This window comes from Apis laboriosa, unplaced genomic scaffold (assembly GCF_014066325.1).
Source record: "Apis laboriosa isolate Shangri-la unplaced genomic scaffold, ASM1406632v1 scaffold4_cov146, whole genome shotgun sequence".
Classification (NCBI taxonomy): domain Eukaryota; kingdom Metazoa; phylum Arthropoda; class Insecta; order Hymenoptera; family Apidae; genus Apis; species Apis laboriosa.
Window position 1 is genome coordinate 6395943 of NW_025223501.1, and position 23240 is coordinate 6419182.

Here is a 23240-nt window from a genome sequence, read left to right on the forward strand (position 1 = left end):
ACACATATATACGTATGTTTGTATGCAAATTATAACAGAATAATAAATTTCATTTTTATATTATAGCTTTTATTATTTTTTAATGTTACGAATAATATGCATATAATGTTTTCTAGTAAATTTTTAAATAATATTTAAAATAAAATTATATCTTATCCTTGTCATTGTAAGAATCAAATAATTTTTTTTAACAAACTATACATGTTCTTATAAAATACATTTCACTTATTTTATATTTGTCATGAAATGATTCATAGTATTTTATTTTATCGATATTAGATACTAGTAATATCTCTATATTTATTTTCCATAAATATTCTTTTGTTAATATTCAAATAAAATATGAATAATAATAATAAGCATTAATAATTTTTTTAAAATATTTTTTTTATTGAATAAAAAATGTTGTATAATATGAAATAAAATATACATATTTTATATCATAGCTTATTTATATGTCACAAATTTGTGTAATACAATACATTCGTGTCATACATTATATATACTCATTTATAAGTGTCATTTTACACAATTAAATTCTTAAATTCATAGTTCAATTTAAATTGAATTTATTCACCTATAGAAGAATTATTATATAAATGATATATTTAAATACAATATTTAAATAAAAATATTCATATATACCAATACATGATACGATATTATGAATATATGTATATTTCTTTTTATTTTTTTTCTATACATTCGTACCACACACACACACACACACATAGAGTACAAGATTATGTATGTAAGATAAATGCCGAATATATAAAATCTAATAATTCATTGGTAAATAAAGAATTGAACCATAATAATTTTATAAGATTTAAAAAACTAAAATCCAATATGATAGAAATTAACTATGTAAAAACGTAAAAAAAACTTGATAAAAAATTTCAAGAAATGATTGAAATCAAATGTATAGGAAATGTTATAATTAAATTACAATTGATTTTCAGTTATCATGCGATACTAGTACGATAAATATACACGTATATATACATGTATAGATAATATCATATTAAGAGAGTTTTCAAACAACGAGTTATTGTCAAACGTTAAAAAAATATATTACAAATATGACAAATATCGACTTCCGATGTTCAATCTACATATAATATTTGCTTATAACTTTGCAATATGTTCTTTACAGCAAAAATTTATTAATAGCACAATTTTCATTTCATAAATTTATAAATGTATAGTTTTTATATTTGAAAAAAAATTCTGTATAAAATATTTCAAAAATTAAAAAAATAAGATTTAACAAGGAATAATTTCTATTGGTTCTACATGACCTTGACATCAATGGCGTCACAAAAGCCAGTAAGCTATAACTACAACTATCTTTTTTATATATTCTGTTCATGTGCAGTGTTCTTTGTCAAATATCTTAAAATAATATAATAATTACCAAATTACCAATTGTCTATATATTATATATTGGTATTAGTTTTTGAATAGTATATAAATATATATATATATTTACATGGAAAATGGTTAAAAAAAAGTTGGTATTTTTATAAAAATAAGATATAATATATTATAAAAAATTTATTTATTATTTTATTTCTATATTTTTAATTCAAACAAAAAATTATTTTTAATTATCTCTTATATTACAGAATATTTTATTTTATTTTATATAATATTTATTATCGTCAATATATTTTTAATCGTATATTTAATATAATCAAATGATTTTTAATATTTCATTAAAAATGATTTGTAATTTGAAATAGTTTTTATACTTTACATTGCTTTATAAATGCACTTACTTGTATAATTATTCTAATTAATAATATTAATTCTATATAATATCAATAAACTTCGGCAATGAAAAAATTTTACTTCATAATAAATGATGCTTATTTGTAATTATAAAAAAAAAATTGTAAAAAAGATAATAACTAATGACATTGTATGTTGGAAATTTTTAGGTTAATACATTATTGTTTCCAAAGATCAACAATATCAGTAATATATCTTGTAAAAGCAATACTAAAATTTTATGCATATCATTTCATGAAATATGTAACAATGTGATTATTGATTATCTATATTTCTCTTTTTTTCTCATAAGCAAAAATTAAAACATTTTTTCATTTTTAATTTAATTAATAAACTGTATATATATATATGTTTCATTTTATTTTGATTTCTTATCCTTATCAATCGATATCAGATACAATTAATCAAATTAGATAAAGTTAACAATGATAAATTAAAAAAATTGCTGAAAGTTGCCCAAAATTGAAAAACTTTTTAAACAATTTATTGAATATGTACCTATTTATATTGGTTTATTTCGTTTCTTTTTTTTCTTTTATTATTAATATTTTTCTATTTTTTAACACTTTAATATATTTCAATAATGCACTGCATCTTTAAAATATAGAATTATAATAATATATAATATAAATAGTATATAATTATAATAAAAATATATATAAAATATAATTATAATATAAATAGTATATAATTATAATAAAAAATTATAATTATGATAATATAATATATTATTTATTCGTACAAAATAAAATTTAATTATTATTAAAACTATAATAATTACTATATTTGTTTATTATTATTTGTATATAAATATGTATAAGATTTAATAATGATATTATTGTTACATAGTATTGTAATTACATAATATCATCGAATATAATCATTTTACTTATTTGTTGCATATAATAAAAGAAAAGAAAAAAATTGATTGATCTATATATAAAATAATATAACCAATTGTGCAATTATGTATATAAAGACTGTACATGAAATAATATTAAGAATATTATTGTTAGTTAGATATATAAAATGTCAATTAAGTTAATTAATTCAAAAAACAACATAAATTCATTTTTCACTTCTGTTAAATACAACTTTTTCCAATAGAATTAATTTCTTTCAAAGTTTCTTTTCTATTTTATCTTTAAAATTATAAATATAAAAATGTGCTATTTTATCAAAAATAAATTTCATGATATTAATTATTATTCTACGCACTCTAAAATATAGCAGATAATAAATAATTTTTAATTGTCAATTGCTCATTGATAAAATAAATATTATAATTCATTATTTATATATTATAATTTATTCCATAATATTGGACATTTTATAAAATAATTAACTTCTAGTTTTTATTATATTGTTTTGAACATATTGTATATTTATTCTATTTCTTATATATATATTAAAATTTTTCCATATATTTGTAAAAACAATTAATAATGTTATGTCAATTTATATCTAACAATTAAATCATAAGATCATAAATACATATTTATTTCTAAGATATACAAAGTATTTAATATTAATATATTTGTTATATTAAATAACAATCTAATATAATATTGTATAATGATGATATTTAATGTAATAATATTAATGTATAAAATTACTTTTAATATTAATTAATATATATAGAAGCATCATAGATTCAAGAACTATTTCAAGTTTCTATCTATTATAAAAGCGTACATAATATGGATAATATGAAAATAATATAAATTTTTTACAATAACTAGACTTAATTATTAAATAAAGATTAAAAGAAAATTAAAATATTAAAATATCTTAATAATGTAACACAAAAATTAATATACAATTAAATTATACAATTATACAATAAATTATATAATTATACAAAAAAACATACATACTAATGATTTTGAAATAAGATATATCCTGTTATTACTATAATTATGTTATAATGATATAATACAATATAAATAAAACAATGTAATAGCATTTTTAAAAATTTATAAAATACAATTTGCAAAGTAATATTTTCATCTATATTTAACATACATGATCAATAAAGAAAAACTTTTATTTATAATTTTGTAGAAAAATTGTAATGAATTGAAATATACGATGAAAATTTTATATAAAATAATAATAATAATAATTTTAATAATTCAATTTAAAGTACTGAATATGTAGAGATATATTTAACAATTCAAAACATCAACATTTGATTATACATAACCAAATATATATATATATATATACATATCTAACCTAAAAGATAAATTTAAAACTAATCATAGTATTATATTACTTATCCATGCGAAACGATATAAACATTTTTTTTTGATTAAACGATGAGAAAAAATGTAAAATGAAAAATGTATTGCTACAAAATCAAAAAGAAAGGAAAATAAAATAAAGGTGGGGCGTGTAATGTACGAGCAAGATAGGATAAGAAGGACGAAAGGATAAGAAAGAGAGAAAGAAGGGTGGTGGCATAAAATTAAGCGTATGATACTCGTGGCGTTTCAGTCATTGGATTGCACGTATGGTGTTAGTGATCTATCGAAATGTCTTTGACCGGTCTTGACTTGATCAGTATCATTCAATCCTTTTTCGTGTGAAAGTGAATATATATATATTTATATATATATATATATATAAATATAATATAAATATATAAACAAAATTATCAAAATATTACAATTATTTATTTTTATTTTGATAAATTTATATAATATAAAATATAATATAAAAATTTTTTTGATTTTCGTGTTTCCTTTGTGTGTATTTGTTATACTTACATACGATATTAAGGTTAGAAAAATCACTAGATATATGCATTATTCAATGTATCAAACTGTACACAAAATTGTTAAACAATAAATAGTTATAATAAATTATAGTATGTTTATTATGTGAATGTAAGAAATAAAATATGTTGGGAAAATATAATGTCATTAAGTTTTATCGAGGAATTTAAACTATAACTTTAGTGGCAAACAGAAGGATCGAAACTGTTGGTGGAAGCAGAAACAGGTCATGCGAATGACGTAAGTTAACGGATCTCCGTATGGATAAATAATTTATAGAAAAGAACAAATGAAGTGAATAAAAAAAAAAAGAAAAAAATTTTTGTTATATTTGAAAGAAAACTTGTTATAGTATGTTATTGTACACGTGCTATCACGTATGTTGTGTAGTATTTTAAAAAAGCATTAAAAAGAAATTATGTTTAACAATATAGGTATGTATATTAATTATACAATGATATTAATTTCGCTTTTGCGAAGTTTTAAAAATTATTTTACTTTGCGTTTAATACATGTATATATATATGTATATATATGATATGTATATTGTGTGTGTGTGTATATATATATATATACACACATACACACACATATATGCATTTAGAAATAATTTAAAAATTGTTTATAAAATATATATGTAAATTTAAATATATTTAAATTTTTATGATTACTGTATTTATATATGTATATGATATAGAATATATTTGTAACATTTATTTAAGCATTAACTTGTTATGAATTTTTTGAAAGGAAACTATAGTTACACATTATTAATATTTCTTTTCTATTTTTTAATTAATTTAAAATTTAAAATTTTTTGAAATTATTCAACTTCCTATTATTAAATTATTTATTATTGTGTCATTTATTTATGATATTTTATAAATATTCTTGTTATTCTTGTTATTCGTACCAATGTAGAATATTCTTAAAATATTTATAAAATCTTATAAATTTATTATATCTTATCGATTAATCAACTATATCTTTTCCAAGTATCAACAATTAAACAATATTAAAATTTTGTTATATATTACTTTTGAATAAAACGTATCAAAAATGGTATAATGATTTATCAAATTATTTTTTCTAATATATTTAAGAAAAAGAATTAAAAGTTGAATAAAACAATAAAATAAGTTAAGCCTAAATATATAATTCATGAATAATATTAATTCATTAAACATATATTTTTTACATCTTATTTTTTATAATTGGAAAGTATAATTATAATCTTTTTGAAATTTAATTTGATTATGATAGTAAATTGGTAAAATCACTAATCAATTTATTCGTTCAATTTCAATTTTTTTTTTCAATTATTTCTATTAAAGTATGTTGTATTTTTATAGATTATGATTAACTAAACTATATATATATATAAGTATAACGTGTTCAAATTATAAAATATGTGAGAATAATATATATGAAATGTATAAAATATATGTATGAAATATTTATAATTTACACAATATTTTATTTATTATAATTTAATACGTATAATATTATAATTTAACTAAATAATAATAATATAATGGATAATAATAATAATAATAATAATGGAATAAAATTTTTCATCGTTATATAATATTAAAATGATACATGTTTATATACATATTTGGAAAATATAAAGAGAGATTGATTAGATTGATTAGAGACAAAAAAAAACAAACATAGGTTCTTTTTTGCTCTATATTTTAATGTTATTGTTATTTTTTTTATATATAAAGCTTTTATATTTTACATTTTAGATTAATTGTTGTTTATATATTAGTTATAATTCAATAATGTTGGTTGCTATGGCTTTGGTAAATATGTCATGAAGTATGCTTATAAATTCACAATGCAATAGTGAAAGGGAATATAAGGGTAACTCGGACTTGACCTAACGTGGGAGAGGGGCGTATATCCGTTCAAATGACTTTCATGTTTGACCAAAAGTAAACTATTAGATAATATATATACATTTGAAATAATGATGTGTTATATGTATGAATATATGTAAGAATACATGTTATATGTATGTATATATCATACATAATATATTTTTTTTTGTATCGTTCGATACGAAATTGATACGAGAAACAAACATCAATCAAATTGAATAATTGAAACTAACATATACGCGATGATTTAGCTTCGGTTTAAGAAATATAAGTGCATTTTTTTTAAATACAATTTTATATGTTTTTTCACATAAGCTAATCCTATCCAAAAGATAAAGAAGCATCATTAATATTTATCAGATATTATGAAAAATATATTAATTGTAAAATTTTTTATTAATATCGCTTTGACGATATTTCTCACTTTTATCGATCTCTCCTTAACCGTAAAAATAAAGAGCGAATAATTTCAGTCGTATTCCACCAAATTGTTATTAAAATTTTCCATGAATAAAGCGATATCTTCGAATTATGAGTACATTAAATCTTATCTCTATCCAATTATCGAGCAAATCTATTTTATTCATCGTAAAGAATCTATATGTCATCACAAATAATAATTTGATCAAAAAATGACTGGATTAAATAGATTAATAGATTAGTAGTAGTTGATCTCATAGAAAAACACATGGGAGAAAAAAAAAAGAAAAAAAAAACGAAATATTTAGAACAAATTCTGCACTTTTCTTCATTCTTCACGATTTTTACGATATTATCTTGATTTATGTTGCGAATGATTATTATCAAGTTTACATTCATATAAGATAATTATACAAATATTATTCAAAATTTATACGTATATAAAATTTAAAATAAAAATATGTAACTTTAAAAGAATTTTTTTTTTTTTGCAAAATATATTTCTCAAAATTTATTCTTATATTTGTTAAAGCAAAAATTATTGAAAAAATACCATTTGATTAAATTGCAATAATTACTTGCTGTTTATTTTTTGATTTTATAATTTGATTGAATTTCAATTATTAATTAATCATAAAGTGTAATTACATCTTAGTTTTGTCACTTCGATGATATTTCTGATAGTTGATATTCTGATTGTTCAGATTGTTATTTCGAATATATGAATATATATATGGGAATATATATATATATATTTCCATGAATTAAGGAATCTATGAAAAATTTAATTATTTTTACGAGAATTTAATAATTTTTTAATTATTTTTTCAAAATATTTTTTTCCATTTCTTTTTTTTACATAGTATCTTTTATTTCTCTTTACTACATAGAATAAAATGTTACATATCAATTACAATTTATTTATTTATTTTTTGTTGTATAACAGGATATTGAAATGACTCTCAAAAGTTGTATACACAATTAAATAAGGAAAATGATATCGAGATTGCCTCATGGTCTCAAATGAATTCTGGTCTCGAATCATGTGGCGCAGCAATACTGAACGGTGGTCCGGAACGATTCCAAGGAACAAGTATGCAGGGTAAATATTGATATAAATTAAGCATGTATATAAATTTGTACATGTATAAATTTTCTATAAATATTTTCAGTGTTTACATGCGCATGTATCGTATACGTATCTTTATACACAAAATCTTTTAAACATTTGTAATTGAAAAACTGAAATATAATTTTATAATCTTCAATTTTTATTTTATAATATCCCAGATCGCGGTAGAATTACTTAATCGTTGAATTACTTTTTTCTCACGTTCTTTAAGATAAGACAACGCACAGTTTGAGTTTCGAAAGTGTGACCTCACACCGCATGAAACCTATATACTTTTGTTTATATTTCATTGCAGAGTCGCTTTGTGAGACTCGAAAGACAAATTATTTTTCCATTGTTTATATAAATTTACGAAACAAGATTTAGAAGATTTTGACGATAAATAAATCAAAAATATATAAAATGAGTGAAAAACGAGGCACAAAAGCATTAGAACTCTGGTGCCGTCGAATAACCGAAGGTTATCCTGATGTAAATGTACAAAATATGACAACTTCTTGGAAGGATGGCCTCGCATTTTGTGCGATGATTCACCATTTTCGGCCTGATCTCATGTAAGTAAAATAGTAGTCAATAATGGTCGTAGATATTAGATAATAGAAATGGTCAATTTCTTAATATTTTCCAAATAATCTTGTAATTTTTATTCGAACTATTCGTAATTTCATCGATATTATAATAAAATGTCAAAAGTATTTACACATTATTGCGTAAAAGAGTTAATTATTTATAAAAATATTACACTTGATCAATTTTAAAGATCCTGATATATACGACATTGAAATCAATATTTTAAATTTCTTTATTTATATACATAACCGTCATTTGATATACGCAAAAATAGTTTCGATATTTTATGTGGTATTTGTAAAATTTCAGATTTGAAATACGTTCAACGTAATAAACGTTTAATTTTAGTTAAATTTGAATTTTTTTTTATTCGAAGCTTAAGCTTGGAAGATAGATTTATGTATGACAAACAATTTATTAAATTTAAAAACAAATTTGATTTCTTTATTTACTTATATATACTCTATTATACTTATATACAGGATATAAACAAATCACGCAATTTTTATTCTTTGAAATAAATTACTATTATTCTCAATTAAATATTTTGTTCCATTTTTAAAAATTTCATTAATTTTTGCAATTTTCGAAATTCATTTGTTCGTTCAATGCATTCGTGCAATGTTTTGAAATGATTTTGTTCGAGATATAGATATACATGTTGAAATAACCGATAAAAATAATCTACTTTTAATATCGATTGCAGTGACTTTGACAATTTAGACAAGAATGACGTGTATGGGAACAATGAATTGGCTTTTAGAGTCGCGGAACAACATCTTGGAATCCCAGCACTTTTAGACGCAGAAGACATGGCTTCCTGTGCTGTACCTGACCGATTATCAATTCTTACTTATCTTTCGCAATTTTATCAGACTTTTAGCGGTAAGTCTCACAGAAATAAGAATAATTTGTTATTACTGTATCTAATTTTCGAGAAAGAATTTAAAATCTATTAAATTTGATAACGATGAGTATACAAATAAATGATAATTATTATCGATAAATAATAACATATAACATTACAATCTGGAATTTTTTGATTCTTCTATAGCGTGTTATAATAATTATAGTAATATTTGAATTTTTACGTAATATTTGATACTTTTAAGAATTTTTGCGGGAGGAGCGGAGAAAGTAACAATTTTAAGTAACGAAAAAAAAAAAATACGAAATATTATTTGGAAAAATAAAATCGATTGGATCTTATTTTTTAAATAAATAAACTTTTTTAATTTTTTAAATAATAAACAAGTAACTATCGTTAGTCATGCATGCTTGGCATTCCGATATCATTTGCCTAGCACAGCATCTCGATAAAAGCAACACACTGCGACATACTGGTATCATTTCGAATGATACATACGATTCATTATATCGAATGGTAGATATACGAAGGAAAAGTATCGGCAAAGTTGAAAAAGAAAATTTTCAACATTTTTTTCGATCCAATTTGTATGAAAAAGAAAACTCATGAACGAGTTGCAGAAAAAGTATGTAATTGAACAGAATTATTGCGTAGATCGATAACACAACCGAATCAACCGAATCGATCGAATCAATATTTTTCTCTCGTTCAATTTTTATTATTCTTATGCGTGCAAATGAAACCGCACGCCGCTTTCGTAAATGTTTAACCGTTTAACCTTTTTCTCCTATACTCGTGATAACGGATATTTATCTTTATTATTTTCAATACTCACAATACCAATCGAAATTTAAATTTTCATTACTTATATCGATATCTATCGATTCATTACATTTAAATCGCGTATATCATGCATATATTGTCATATATATATATATATATATTTGTACGAGATGTATATTATTTTTTTTTATTCTTATAGGTTCATCACCAACACGACATCCAGTGAGTAGAACGACTGAAACCACAGAGGAAAGAATCACGCAAGTGCCTGAATCTCCAAAAGAAAAGGTACAGAAGCCTTTGTTGTACGAAACGTAGAAAATTTTGGATCTTTCCCAAGTTCATTGATTCCAATTAGTTTAAAAGTTGAATTATAAGTTTATGAATCCTTGAATCTTTATGTTACACTTGGAATAATATAATTTATATTTTTTAACAATAACGACTATGCAAATATAGGGCATTTATCACATTATACGTAAATGAAAATAATATTTTATCGATATAAACATTCTTTTTCGAAAAAAAATTAAATTTACAAAAAGAAGAAAAAATCTTATTCATCCGAAAAGTCTATTCTTTTGCTCTCTTTTTTTTATATTTCTTTTGTAAAATATGTTTGTACGTTACATGTAATAATCGTTAAAATTTATCGCTAATTTATCATTTATTATTTTTAAGTTAAGTTTTATTTTATTCGCTTACCTATATTGTTACTTTAATAAAAAATTTGATATTTTTTTATATTATTTGATATCATTTGATATATTTATATATATTCAAACTAATTTTAATTCATATTTTTAAAATAGTATTTACATATATTTTCAAATTCTCTACATATTTGATCCTCCACTTCTTTTTGTTCAATAGCAAAAAGTAATGAATACAATTTTGCGACAGTAGTAAGTTTTCCATTCCATGTACAATTTATTCGTATTTTCCTAAAATGAAAAGATAAATTTTAATAATAGTAACAAATGTTGTATGAATATATAGAAAAGTAATTTGCATTTATTTAATTTATTTTTAAAATATCTATAACTGTTGTATTATACTATCAAAACGAATATTATTAGTGAAACCGGAAGAGTATATTATATAGTTCATTCAGTAATGTTAATAATATGTAATGGTAAAATTGTATTTCCGTAGAACTGAATTATACCACTTTATATTTATTTATGTCATTTCATCATTTATTTTTTTTTAAATTAACCAAACAATACACAAATTTTAAATTCGAAGTATTCGAATTTGACTTTATCATATCGATGCGATGTTTTATTTGTTCTATTATGAGAAAATGTAACGAAAAGTAAATTTTTTAAATTATCCCGAGAGAGAGAGAGAGAGAGAGAGAGAGAGAGAGAGAGAGAGAGAAAGAGAAAGAGAGAGAAAGAGAGCGAGCGAGCGAGCGAGAACGAAAACGAGAAAGAGCTTTCGCGCGATGAAAGATATTTCCAGTTCATAATGTGTTTTTTTATTCGCAAATACATATCTTACGAAATATAAAATATAAAATTAATATTTCTCTTTTACGTTACGAATAATTACTAAATTATGAATTACCGCTGAAAATTTGGAAAAATATATATTTACAGAATATACGTAAACTAAGTTTTTCTAAATATATAATATGATGAACAACGTATCTATTTTCTCAATAATATTTTTTCAATTTCGAGTTTTATACAGAATACGCGAAATTACATTACGGAAATTTATTTCTAAATAAAGGAAACTTTTCACCATCATCTTAACTAATTTTATGAAAATTTTTTTTAAAGGACTAGAGAACAATAATTTTCGAAGAAACGTTCAACTCGATGATTATTTAAAATTATTTTTTAGATTGTAATTTATTTATATCATTATATATCATTTCAATATGTATATGTTAATTATTCAAGTATAAATTTTATTTATTTTTGCATAGCTTTTTCCATATAATTTTTCTTTGTTCTTTCACTCATTACTTTATGCATGCACATATCGCTGTGATTATTATTATTATTTTTTTTAATATAATTCCTATGGAAAATATACGATTACTGCAAGATATTTAACGACAGCATTGGAATATTACTTTAAATAAATAAGATCGACGAACACTTTTCTCGATCTCGAGATATTTCCTCGTTCTTTTCGATTTTTGACTCTTACAATGAATATTTTTCTTTTAACTTATGTTTATTTTCGTATCATATGTTGATAAATTCGTTCGTGTATTTTGTAATATACAATATATAAATATTGATTAATTGTTGAAAAATAGAAAAGAAAAATTGATGGCAAATGCGAATCGTTACAACTTCTTCACTATTCACAAGCGAAGGATAACGATTCGATATATATTTATCGATTATTTACCAAGATAAATTCATGGACTATTGAGAGGAAACGATATTATTAATTTTCCATACATGGAATTTTTATTGCTTGAATCTTGATACAAATTTCAATGATCAGACATAAAATTGAAGTTTCTATAACAGACCTCCTTTTAAAATATATCGCATATCGCATTTCGAATATTGTGTAGTGTTCTTCGCTACAACTTGTCAAGATAAAAATTTATCGTGATTTCTACCTTTGATTCTAAGATCATTTTTTATCGTAACTTATGCGGACAAAATTAGGATTTAGATTTTGAATCTAGAAACATATATTTTATTTAATTTTTAACGTTTTATATATAAGTAAAAAAATAAACGAAGCTTCCGATTCAATTTTTTCTATAAATCTTCCATAATTCTTGTTATTTTTTTCCAAAAAAAACATCGATACTTTATATATTTATTATGTTTGTCAATTTATTTATCATTATTACATTTACAATTTATATTTATCATTATTTCGTATGTAATCAACCATGTTATATAGCAAAAAATAGCAAAAAATCGATCAATAACTTTAATAATGTACCTTATTTTTCATTAATATCCATTATCCGTATTGCATATCGAATTCCACCATGCGTAAAAGGATACGTCGATGCGTGTGATCGAAGCCAGACGTTTCATCGTCTCTTTCACAAGTGATCATCTTTATCTCCATTTTCACCAAAACAAACAAATTTTCACCATCCAACGTCTAGGGCAAGGATTGTCAGTCGTAGCCCTACTGATGAGTCTGACTGGCAATCCCCAGACAGTCATTTGTACGTACATTTCATCTTCGATTGCTCTTCATTTGTCGCATAATCCGCTACATTGAACGAGATTAGGAATAAAAGAGAAGAATCCAGTTACATTTTTAACGAGTCGATTATGATATTCGAACTACGAAAACTGCGTAGTGAGACTTTGCCAAAGATCTTCGCGATTCCTGTGGGTGCACGTTTCACGCTATTTTTATTCGTCATCGTTAGACATTTTGTTCCTCTTCAACAAGTAATCTCCGTTTCTTTATTGAAAACAATTGAAAAACCACCCAACGTCTAGGGCAGGGGTTGTCAGTCGTGTAACTCCAGAGATGAGTTTGGCTGCCAATCCCGAGACGAAACGTATCCCTCTTTGCCCTATTATCTTTGTTATTCGTTCTTTGTTCTATTATTTCTACCAGCTACAATATACAAAAGTTAGGAAATTTTAACAATCAGTCCCATTCGATGTATCGGATTTTACGTAATCGAGTCATTCCATCATAAGATATAATATTTTATTTAAAAACCAAGTTTCGATAAAAATAATAATACTCGTGTTCATTCTTCATCCATAATATATTCTCTATTTTTAAACAAATTTTTTTTTGTTCTTCTTATTTGAAAAACAAAATATTTTCTCCTTTTTCGCGTAAAAATTCAATCGAAATAATTCGATCAAAATAAGCGGTAAATTTTTTAACCTTGAGCCAAAAGCACATAGCGAATGTGACGTATCACGATATTAAATCTTTAAATTCGTTTTTTTTATATCGTTTTCTATCGTTGTTTTTATCCGAGCAAAATACAGTGAGAGATTGAAACTATATTTTTAAAAAACGATATTACTAATAAAATTACGAGCGATATTATTAAACATATTAACACATTCATCATTCTATTTCTATGTTATCAAAATATATAATAATAATATACATAGAATATACTAAAATTGTTTCAAATTCTGCAGGAGGCGTCGTATCTGGGTATGCGGAAAGATCGCTGCGTTGTATGCGGACTTCCTATTTTCTTAGCGGAAAAATTGGTACTCGCTCGTGTCGCTTATCATCGTACCTGCTTTCGTTGCGCTCGATGTAACAATCAATTGACTATTGGTAATTATTACGAAACCGAAGAAGGACAATATTGCTGCGAAACATGTCCGGATGAAGAAATTCCGGTAGCCATAACGCGAAATTGCGACGAATCCTCGCAATTTAATAGAGTTGAAAAAAACAAGATTGATTCGAATTATCAACAATTTCTTAGCGATGAAAAGCATATAGATAAAAGAATATTTAGTCTCGATCCCGTTAACAAATTGGATCATCGAGATCGTATCGTCCCTGATTTACTGGCACAAACTTCTCGATTACGTTTTAATTTCATATCGAATCAATTATTGTTCGAAGAGGGTGAACAAAAATTTCTCGCCAATAACACGAATATGAAAACGAATGAAAATCAAAGCAATTTCGATCGTAGCACAAATTTCACATCTTCGGTTAACCGTAAATCCGAAAGCGAAAATGATGGAAATAACGAACTCGATTCCTCGAAACTAGAATCGGCTTTGACTTCTTTGAAATTAGAATCCGTTGACAAGGAAAATATAACAAAGACGAACGACTACGACGATTACTACGTCGAATCAAGTACCAACGAACGAGACGAACAAAAATCTGCCAATTCGTTTCAATTCGATTCAATTACGGATAAATCACCGTGTGAATCTAACGATCAATCCGTTGAACGTATTCAACGCGATAAGAACACCTCTTCTATAATTGAAAAAACAATCAGGATTTTTGACAAGACGAGACAAGATGAAATTAAAGTGTACAATAACGAAGATCGAGATATCGAAACGCTAAATAGGAAGATACAAATGGAGGAATACGACGTAATAGGGAAAAGTGAAAAAATTTCGATGATAAATCCAGATGCGACTGAGACCATCATCGATCAAAATGCTGCTTTAAAAGATAACGTTGTAAGCATTGAAACAGACGATTCCACGCAAATGGATACTTTCGAACAATCGTTAGCACATGCGACCGAAATTAATGAAAATTTATCAATTGTTTCGGATACAACAAATAGGGAATTTGAAACATGTACAACGGTTGCGACAAATTCTAATTTAAACGAAGATTATCCTGAAGATTTGAATCCCTTTAAGAGTGACGAAGAAGAAGAAGAAGAAAAAGAAGAAGAAGAAGAAGAAGAAGAAGAAGAAGAAGAAGAAGAAGTGGAAGAAGAAGAAGAAGAAGAAGAAGGAAAAATTTCTGACAAATATGTGACAATTGTGAATACTACAGAAAGTAGCAAAATTTTGACAAATCCATTCGAAAATGAAGAAGAAATAAAAAGAAAAGAAATTATTCCGCCGAGACCAGCGATCAGATCTAATTTTAACGGTAATACAGTTAACCGACAATTTTCCAAAGAAAGACCAACAAAAAGACGTTTAGCCGCACCACAAATTAATTTAAATCCATTTTGGAGCGACGAAGATGATCATAATAGCGATTTGGAATCTAAAGAAAAAACATGTGAAATGATGCCTACACCTAAACCACGCACAATTAAGTACGTATAACGATGAAACATTTTTTAAAGTAATATATTTTTAATCGATGGTGCTTAAATACCCATATAATGCTCTAAATTTAAAAAATGAAAGGCGTAAAATTTCCATGTATCCGTGATGCTTTATATCTTGGCTAAAGAATTTTGCTTTGCAAATTGATTATCGCTATTCCCATCATTTCTCGAGAGCGTCTTCGTTATATTAAATATAGCTTTTCTAACAAGCTATTCAACGTAAACAAAGTATCGTCATTCATTTCGTATTTTCATTCCATTTTCCTTTTCATTAATCTTACGCCGAAAAAAAATTTCTCGCGCAAACTCTGTCAAGATATTTTTTTATTTATTATCTTATATAGCGATTACAAGAATATCTTACAAATTTCTTTCTTTCTTTTTTTTTTCACAATGAAATCTATCTTTTCTAACATTTCGAAATTCGTTTTTATTCTCTAAACCGATACAAAATGGAATACAAAATCGTTCAACACTACAACCCAACAATCGATAATACGGATACGACGATCATCTTCAACTTTTAAAAATTCGTCCATTTCAATTGCTACGTAATAATTCAATTCGTACCTTCAATATACAAATATCGCTCATGCTTATCAAATCGTTAAGATAGAGATCAATGATAATCTTTGACAATACATTAAAACGATATAAAGAATTATCAAGTTTTAAAAGATATTTAAATTTAGAAAATGTATTGCATATACTCGCGCCAAAACGAAGCCTTAGATGCATTTTTATATCCTTACTCTTTGTCTATTTTTAAATATTTCAACGTATTAAAATAATCTTTGAAAAAGTTTCTCTTCCCATCTATTTCCAAACACTTTGTAATATATTATATATTATGTACGTATATGTATCTTATGTATATACAGAGTAGTATCGCTTTTCCCCGAGAATGATTCTCCGATCTTCCATTACAGAAGCATTACTATTCTTTCTCATTCTTTATTGTTGTTCTTATTTCGTTGTATCATTTTCTTTTTTCGTCATCGTGAAAACATAAACGTAAATTAAAATCGTAAATTAGATCAATTTAATTGATTAAAAACTACGTATCATTTTTAAACTGAATTAAACTATTACATATTATAATAAATATATAAATCGTAAAATATATAAATAGAAAATTTGCTACTTTTTTGGGGGAAAATTTATAGGAAAATATAATCTGTTTATGAGAATAAAAAAAGAATATTATACGTAAATATTTCGTTATAAAATTATAAATAAATATCGAACTGACAAATTGACTTTTCGACAATGCGAGTCGATCGGAATCGATCAATCAGAAAAGAACACGTTCGTTTTTTTCGAGAGTTTAAAAATTTCGAGTATAAAAATTAGAGAAGACAATGGCAGAAAATGTCGAAATGTCGGGTTCCTTCGAAAGGAATATCTCGTGATTCAAAATTGTCGGGATTTTCGAGAATTTCGGGACTTTCGTTCTTTTAATTTTGCGAACTAAAGTAATCCCAAAATTGTTATTCAATTCTTCGAGATCCCGATAATTTTCAAGAATCCCGATAATCTCGAATTATACGAAATACTTTCGGGACTCGATCCTATCTTTTCTGGACACATCCCGAACGGTTTACGATATTTGTTAATCGGCATTTTTATTCCTTTATCAGGATTTTAAGAATTTTAAGAATTGCGGGGTAAGTACAGTATCGAATTCTGTAATTCTTTGTACAGTATTTTAATGTTTTTTTCTTTTTTTATTTTTTTATCCAACATAAACATATAACGTTTATATGATTACCCGATAAATGGATATTTTACTACGGATAATTAAAATCGAATATTCAATTTTTTTCTTACATCTGTTTTACATCTAACAAAAGTAAATGTCGTTTTGTCGTTTCATCTTTTTTTCAATTATTAAAAAGGAAATATTAAATAAAATATACCGAGAATCACGGTATATATCTGACATTATTTTTTTTCTGTCTTGCATAATAGATTATAACTAAGATCGAAGATTGGATCAAATGTTCGTAGATGCAACGGGCTTTCGTAATAAAAAATATTTTTCTTTATAATGATGGTTTATTTTTTGCTTATTTTTCGCTTATTTTTTTGTTATAGACACGATGAGGGGATAAATGTAACCGAACGACAAGAATCGAGCCAAAATCACCATCATTCGCGAACATCCAATAATAATATAAGAAGTCCAGAATCAAATATACGCATTGGAGGAACTTATAGAAAAAAGAAACCGGCTCCATTACCACCTACGAAAAAGGAATCGTCTCTTTCCGATCAACCTTCCATGTCCAAAGTAGAGTGCAATTTTAAATATATATATACACATATAATTTTTGTACTGTTCGATAAACACGTGAAAAATGATCGTTCTTCTTTAAATCTTCTTTAAATCTTCTTTAAATCGTTTTTCTTTAAATCTTGTTTCACCATCAACAAATCGAAACGAGCAGTGTATATTATCAATTGCATTCATCAATTTCCTCGCTTTTATGTTTTTCTATCATTCTTCAGATATATTATACGTACAATTCATATTATTTCGATCGTTGTCGATCATTGAATTGTCACATAAATCGAATCCAAAGTATATACTCTATTTTATCCAATCTTATTTAAAACATTACTTTTTTTTTTCTTTTTTTTTTCTTTTTAAACGTATCGATGAAGTTTATTTTTTTTTTTAAATTAATATATATATATATAGTAACGTCCTGATAGTAGACGCATATCTTAGGAATCGCATAGTTAACGATAGAGAAGCATAAACGTTTCGAGAATTTCTCAAGAAATAATAAGTAATAATAAAACTTGAACGAGATAAATCATTGATCAACGGCCACATTGAGAATCGATTATGCATCATTATGCATCAACTATCGGAACTATTACCGTGATGTCCAATGTAATATATCGATATAATTTTTATTTTATTAGGAATCATGCGTACACGTAACACCTAAGATGCGTAAGACGAAGCCAGCTCCACCACCACCACCACCACCACTACCATCAGCATCATCATCATCATCACCAACAGTTCTAGCAACGTCTAATTTTGAAGGATCTTCTATAAATCGATCGAGCGCGTGGGAAGATCAAAAGACTAATAAAGATGAGACAAATAGAAATAGACAGAGTTTCACGCATATGTCATGCGAAGAAAATTTCCATTATATGTCATATTTAGATAAAAGTATGGAAGGAAAATGGAAAAGAAAAAAAGGACCTGCTCCACCATGTCCAATACCACATAAAAGAAAGGTAAGTTTATATTTATTTTATATTAATTTTTTTACAAAATTTTGAAATAACAAATATCGAGCTCCATAACTTGCGTTTTTCTTTTCATTTTTTTTTCTTTTTTTTTTTTCGAATAAATTATAAAACTTTTACAAATAATTTTATCAGTATTTTCTAATCTAATATTTTCATATTCGTAACTGTTCGTAACATTTTAAAGGAAAGTTTAAACGATTAAATTAATAATTTTTATTTAAATTTATTTTATTTTGAATTTTAGATAAAGGTAATGTCTCTTAAGGATGTTAAATTGGAGTTGGATGAAATAGAAGTGCAACAGCAAGGACTGGAAAAGCAAGGTGTACGATTGGAACAATTGATAAGAAGTAAATGCGAATCCGGATCCAGAATCGATAGTAATTATTCTAATACATACATACCTTAATATATTTACATTGCCTTAATAAAAACTAGCGGTTATCCATTTGATATATACGATTATTTTTATTATAGAGACGAATGTATTTGTAATATACAGAGTGTTGTATTCGATCCATCAGACTGAAATAAAAACCGGAATAAAAACGAAAATTGGTACGCGAAAATAACGAAAATTCAAATTCGTTTTNACGCGAAAATAACGAAAATTCAAATTCGTTTTCCTATTGGCTGAAGTTAGTATACATTCGCTCGTATAAGATGTTCTAAACGATTTCCAACGAATATTTTTTTTTTAACGGATCGCCAATTCGTTAATAATTAAAAAAATTCGTTAATAAAAAAAAATTCATTTTCAAAAATTTCATTTTTTTTTGTATCGCGGTCGTACATTTTCCATCTAAATAAAATATTTATCAAACGTTACATTTTAATATTTAATACATTCAACGTTTAATACATTAATAACATAAACATTACAGATATTTCTCTTGGAACCGACGTAGAAGAATTGGTTTTAGAGTTATTTACTTTGGTAAACGAGAAAAACGAGTTATTCAGACGACAAGCTGAATTAATGTTGCTGCGAAGACAACAAAGATTAGAAGAAGAACATGCGGAGGTTGAATATCAAATTCGATGTTTAATGATGCAACACGATTCGACCAAAACGGATTTTGATAAACAAAGAGAAGAAGCATTGATACAAAGGTATCCTATAACTTTCTTATTCTTTCTAATTAATATATACGTAGATTAATCGTAATTAAAATATAATATTAAACATAACGATCGATCATAAATAAAAAATAATTTCTTATCCCGTATTAATATTTATCAAATCATTATTCTTGTATTCACAACAGATTGGTAGAAATTGTGGAAAGACGCAACGAAATCGTCGATTGTTTAGAAATGGATCGTCGTAGAGAAATGGAAGAAGACTGGAGCATCCACCATCATATGGATTTGTTCGTTGGTAAATAAAATGCTCGTTACGAATCTTTTTTTTTTTTACGAATAAGATTATTAAATGAATATATTTATTTAACAGCCAAAAATAAGAACGAATCATCGTTGTGTAACGATAAGGATATAACCGAAAAGAAGAAACGAAAACAAAATAAACAAAAAGAGAAGATAAAAGAGAAAAAGCTGAAAAAAATATCGAAGAAAGACATCGATAAAGACGTGGATGAAATTGAATTAACGCTTAAACGACACACAAAACGAAAATGGTTTTAACTTGTATCGATGTAGCGTAATCGATATATTTATAAACCGTATCGTATAAATTTATACAAAATCGTTAACATAAATTAAGTTATTCGTAACGTAAGTTATCTTCGAAGAGACGCGATCGGAACTTTTCACAGTCGAAATCGGACCCGTCAAACATATTTCGCATCGCGACGTAGACTCGAAAGTATCCTTCGTGTTAATCTCCAAAGATCGACGATCGATCGTAAAGTATGCGATGAGACTTGGACGCTTCGCGATTAGTAATCTCGATATTATTCTCAGTTCGTTGTCGAATCTCCGCTCTGTACAAAGTATACTCGTATACCGAGATTCTCCACTCGATCTCGAGACGAATCTCATCGCGTTTAAGGTTACTTACTTATCACGCTTGATTTAAAAAGTGAAAAGATACCACGAAAATCAAGACGATCACCCCGAGGACATTATCGTATAAATTATCGATAGAAAATATTACCTCGAGGATCATAGAAGAATTTAAATGTCATAAAAACAAATATATACATGTCGTTTATTTACCGCAACAATGATATAAAATGAAAATTATTAGAAACGAGATGAGAAAATGAGTAAAACGAATTTCAATTCTTGTAAAAAATTCCATTAGAACTCGAACTTGAAAATTATGAAAATCTCGAAACCGATGAAATCCTACTAATAGCAGTAAAAAATACGGACAAAAAAGAATAGTTCATTTTATATCGAAAATATTAAAAAATATTAAAAAATGGCAAACGTTTTCAATTATGTTATCGTTGCAGCTAATAAGCGACATGATTTTTTTTTCTTTACAAAGTTTATAATAATGCACTTAAACGCTTCGTGTAATATTTCAGATGTACAATTTTAATTAAATGTAATTACATATTCTTTATGTATACCATTATATATAACGTTTGTGTCAAATTATTAATAATACGGTTATACGTATTAAAAAATAAATTTCTACAAAAAATTAATATATCGAAAGCAAAGATCACATTAGAAGAATTAGAAAAACTGAATGAAATTTACATTCAAATTTATAATTTATTTATCGTAATTTTATCGTAAAAATTATTTCCATTATAATCGAAAAAATCTTTAAGATTTTAATACGATATACACGTAATATCCCGTCCATAAGTGGCCGGACACTTAAGATAGCGATTTTATACCATGAAACGATTCGTATCGCGAAATAAAATTAATATTTATTACGCGCATATATCGTGCGGAGCTCAAGAGTTTACCGCCTAGAAGGAACGAGGATCTAAAACCATTCCTTTATTCTAACTTCAAAGGATATATCGCATAAGTAAGTTATTATTTTTTTTTTTTTTTGGCAATAAGGATCAAGAAGAATCGCATCTATTAATTCGATGCGTAAAGGAAAAAGAATAGGAGCCAAGTAAGATAGAGAGACATACTTCAAACATCAGCGAAAGTATTAAAAGCGAGGATAAGCGAATCGAATGAGAAATCTCTCTTGTCCTTGTGCCGTCCCAACGTCAAATTCCTGAGTTCCGCACAGTACTATAACGTTAAAAATATATCAAATATGTCAAATTACACGTCAAAAATCTTATAAAAATAAATATATATACAATTAATTTTTTCATTTATACATTCGATTATCCTGCGTCTACGATCATTTCAACTAATAGCGGTATTCTATTTTCCAACTGTTGTTATTTTTTGAACCGTTCATCGTAATATTCGTAACAATATTAATTTTTATTTTATTATTTTATCAATTTATCACGATCTTTTCTTTTTTTTAGATTCGACTCGTATCGATTCCTTATTTTATCGAATCCTCGTGTTCGATGAATACTTGATGATCCCTTTCATCGATTTACGTATTTACAATTATATTATTTTTTTATCTTATTTTTTTATATTTTATTTATTTAACGATATTTAATTATATTCGAATATTCTATTATATCGATAAAATTTATTACGTTTAACCGATACGTATACAATAACAATCGACGCGACGTCGCACCGCGATTTACGTTCGCTGTAATATTCGCTATAATATTGGTAAGATTACTAATTTTTTTTATTTCCTTTTATTAATTTATCACGGTGTTTTTTTCCATTACTAATTTATAAGATTTAATTTATAAAAATATTCAACAATATTTTTTCTTTACTTTTTTTTTTATTTATTTATTTGGGTTACGTCGGGACCACGTAGAGGTGGATTACGTCAGGTAGAGGTGGTTTTCGTCAGGATAACGTAGGGGTGGTTTTCGTCAGGATCACGTAGGGGTGGGTTCCGTCAGGACCACGTAGGGATTGGTCCCGTCGGGACCACGTAGGGGTGGGT

The 23240-nt window shown here is 25.3% G+C and overlaps 1 protein-coding gene across 3 annotated transcripts; it reads left to right on the forward strand.

Moving 5' to 3' along the window:
- Positions 1 to 3991: 3991 nt before the first annotated feature.
- On the forward strand, positions 3992 to 22515 carry LOC122717187 (inner centromere protein). Of its 3 annotated transcripts, XM_043941013.1 has the most exons (13): positions 3992 to 4814; positions 4927 to 5008; positions 7827 to 7982; positions 8053 to 8566; positions 9289 to 9467; positions 10433 to 10521; positions 14349 to 15970; positions 18083 to 18278; positions 18920 to 19246; positions 19506 to 19641; positions 20146 to 20374; positions 20530 to 20642; positions 20718 to 22515. In XM_043941013.1, exons 4-13 carry the CDS (start codon positions 8415 to 8417, stop codon positions 20906 to 20908), a joined length of 3234 nt encoding a protein of 1077 aa, XP_043796948.1. In that variant the 5' UTR covers positions 3992 to 4814; positions 4927 to 5008; positions 7827 to 7982; positions 8053 to 8414; the 3' UTR covers positions 20909 to 22515. The 3 variants fall into 3 exon arrangements, with proteins under 3 accessions (XP_043796948.1, XP_043796947.1, XP_043796949.1); XM_043941012.1 differs by lacking the exon at positions 4927 to 5008; XM_043941014.1 differs by lacking the exon at positions 3992 to 4814 and having other exon boundaries at positions 4828 to 5008; positions 8308 to 8566.
- Positions 22516 to 23240: the final 725 nt, after the last annotated feature.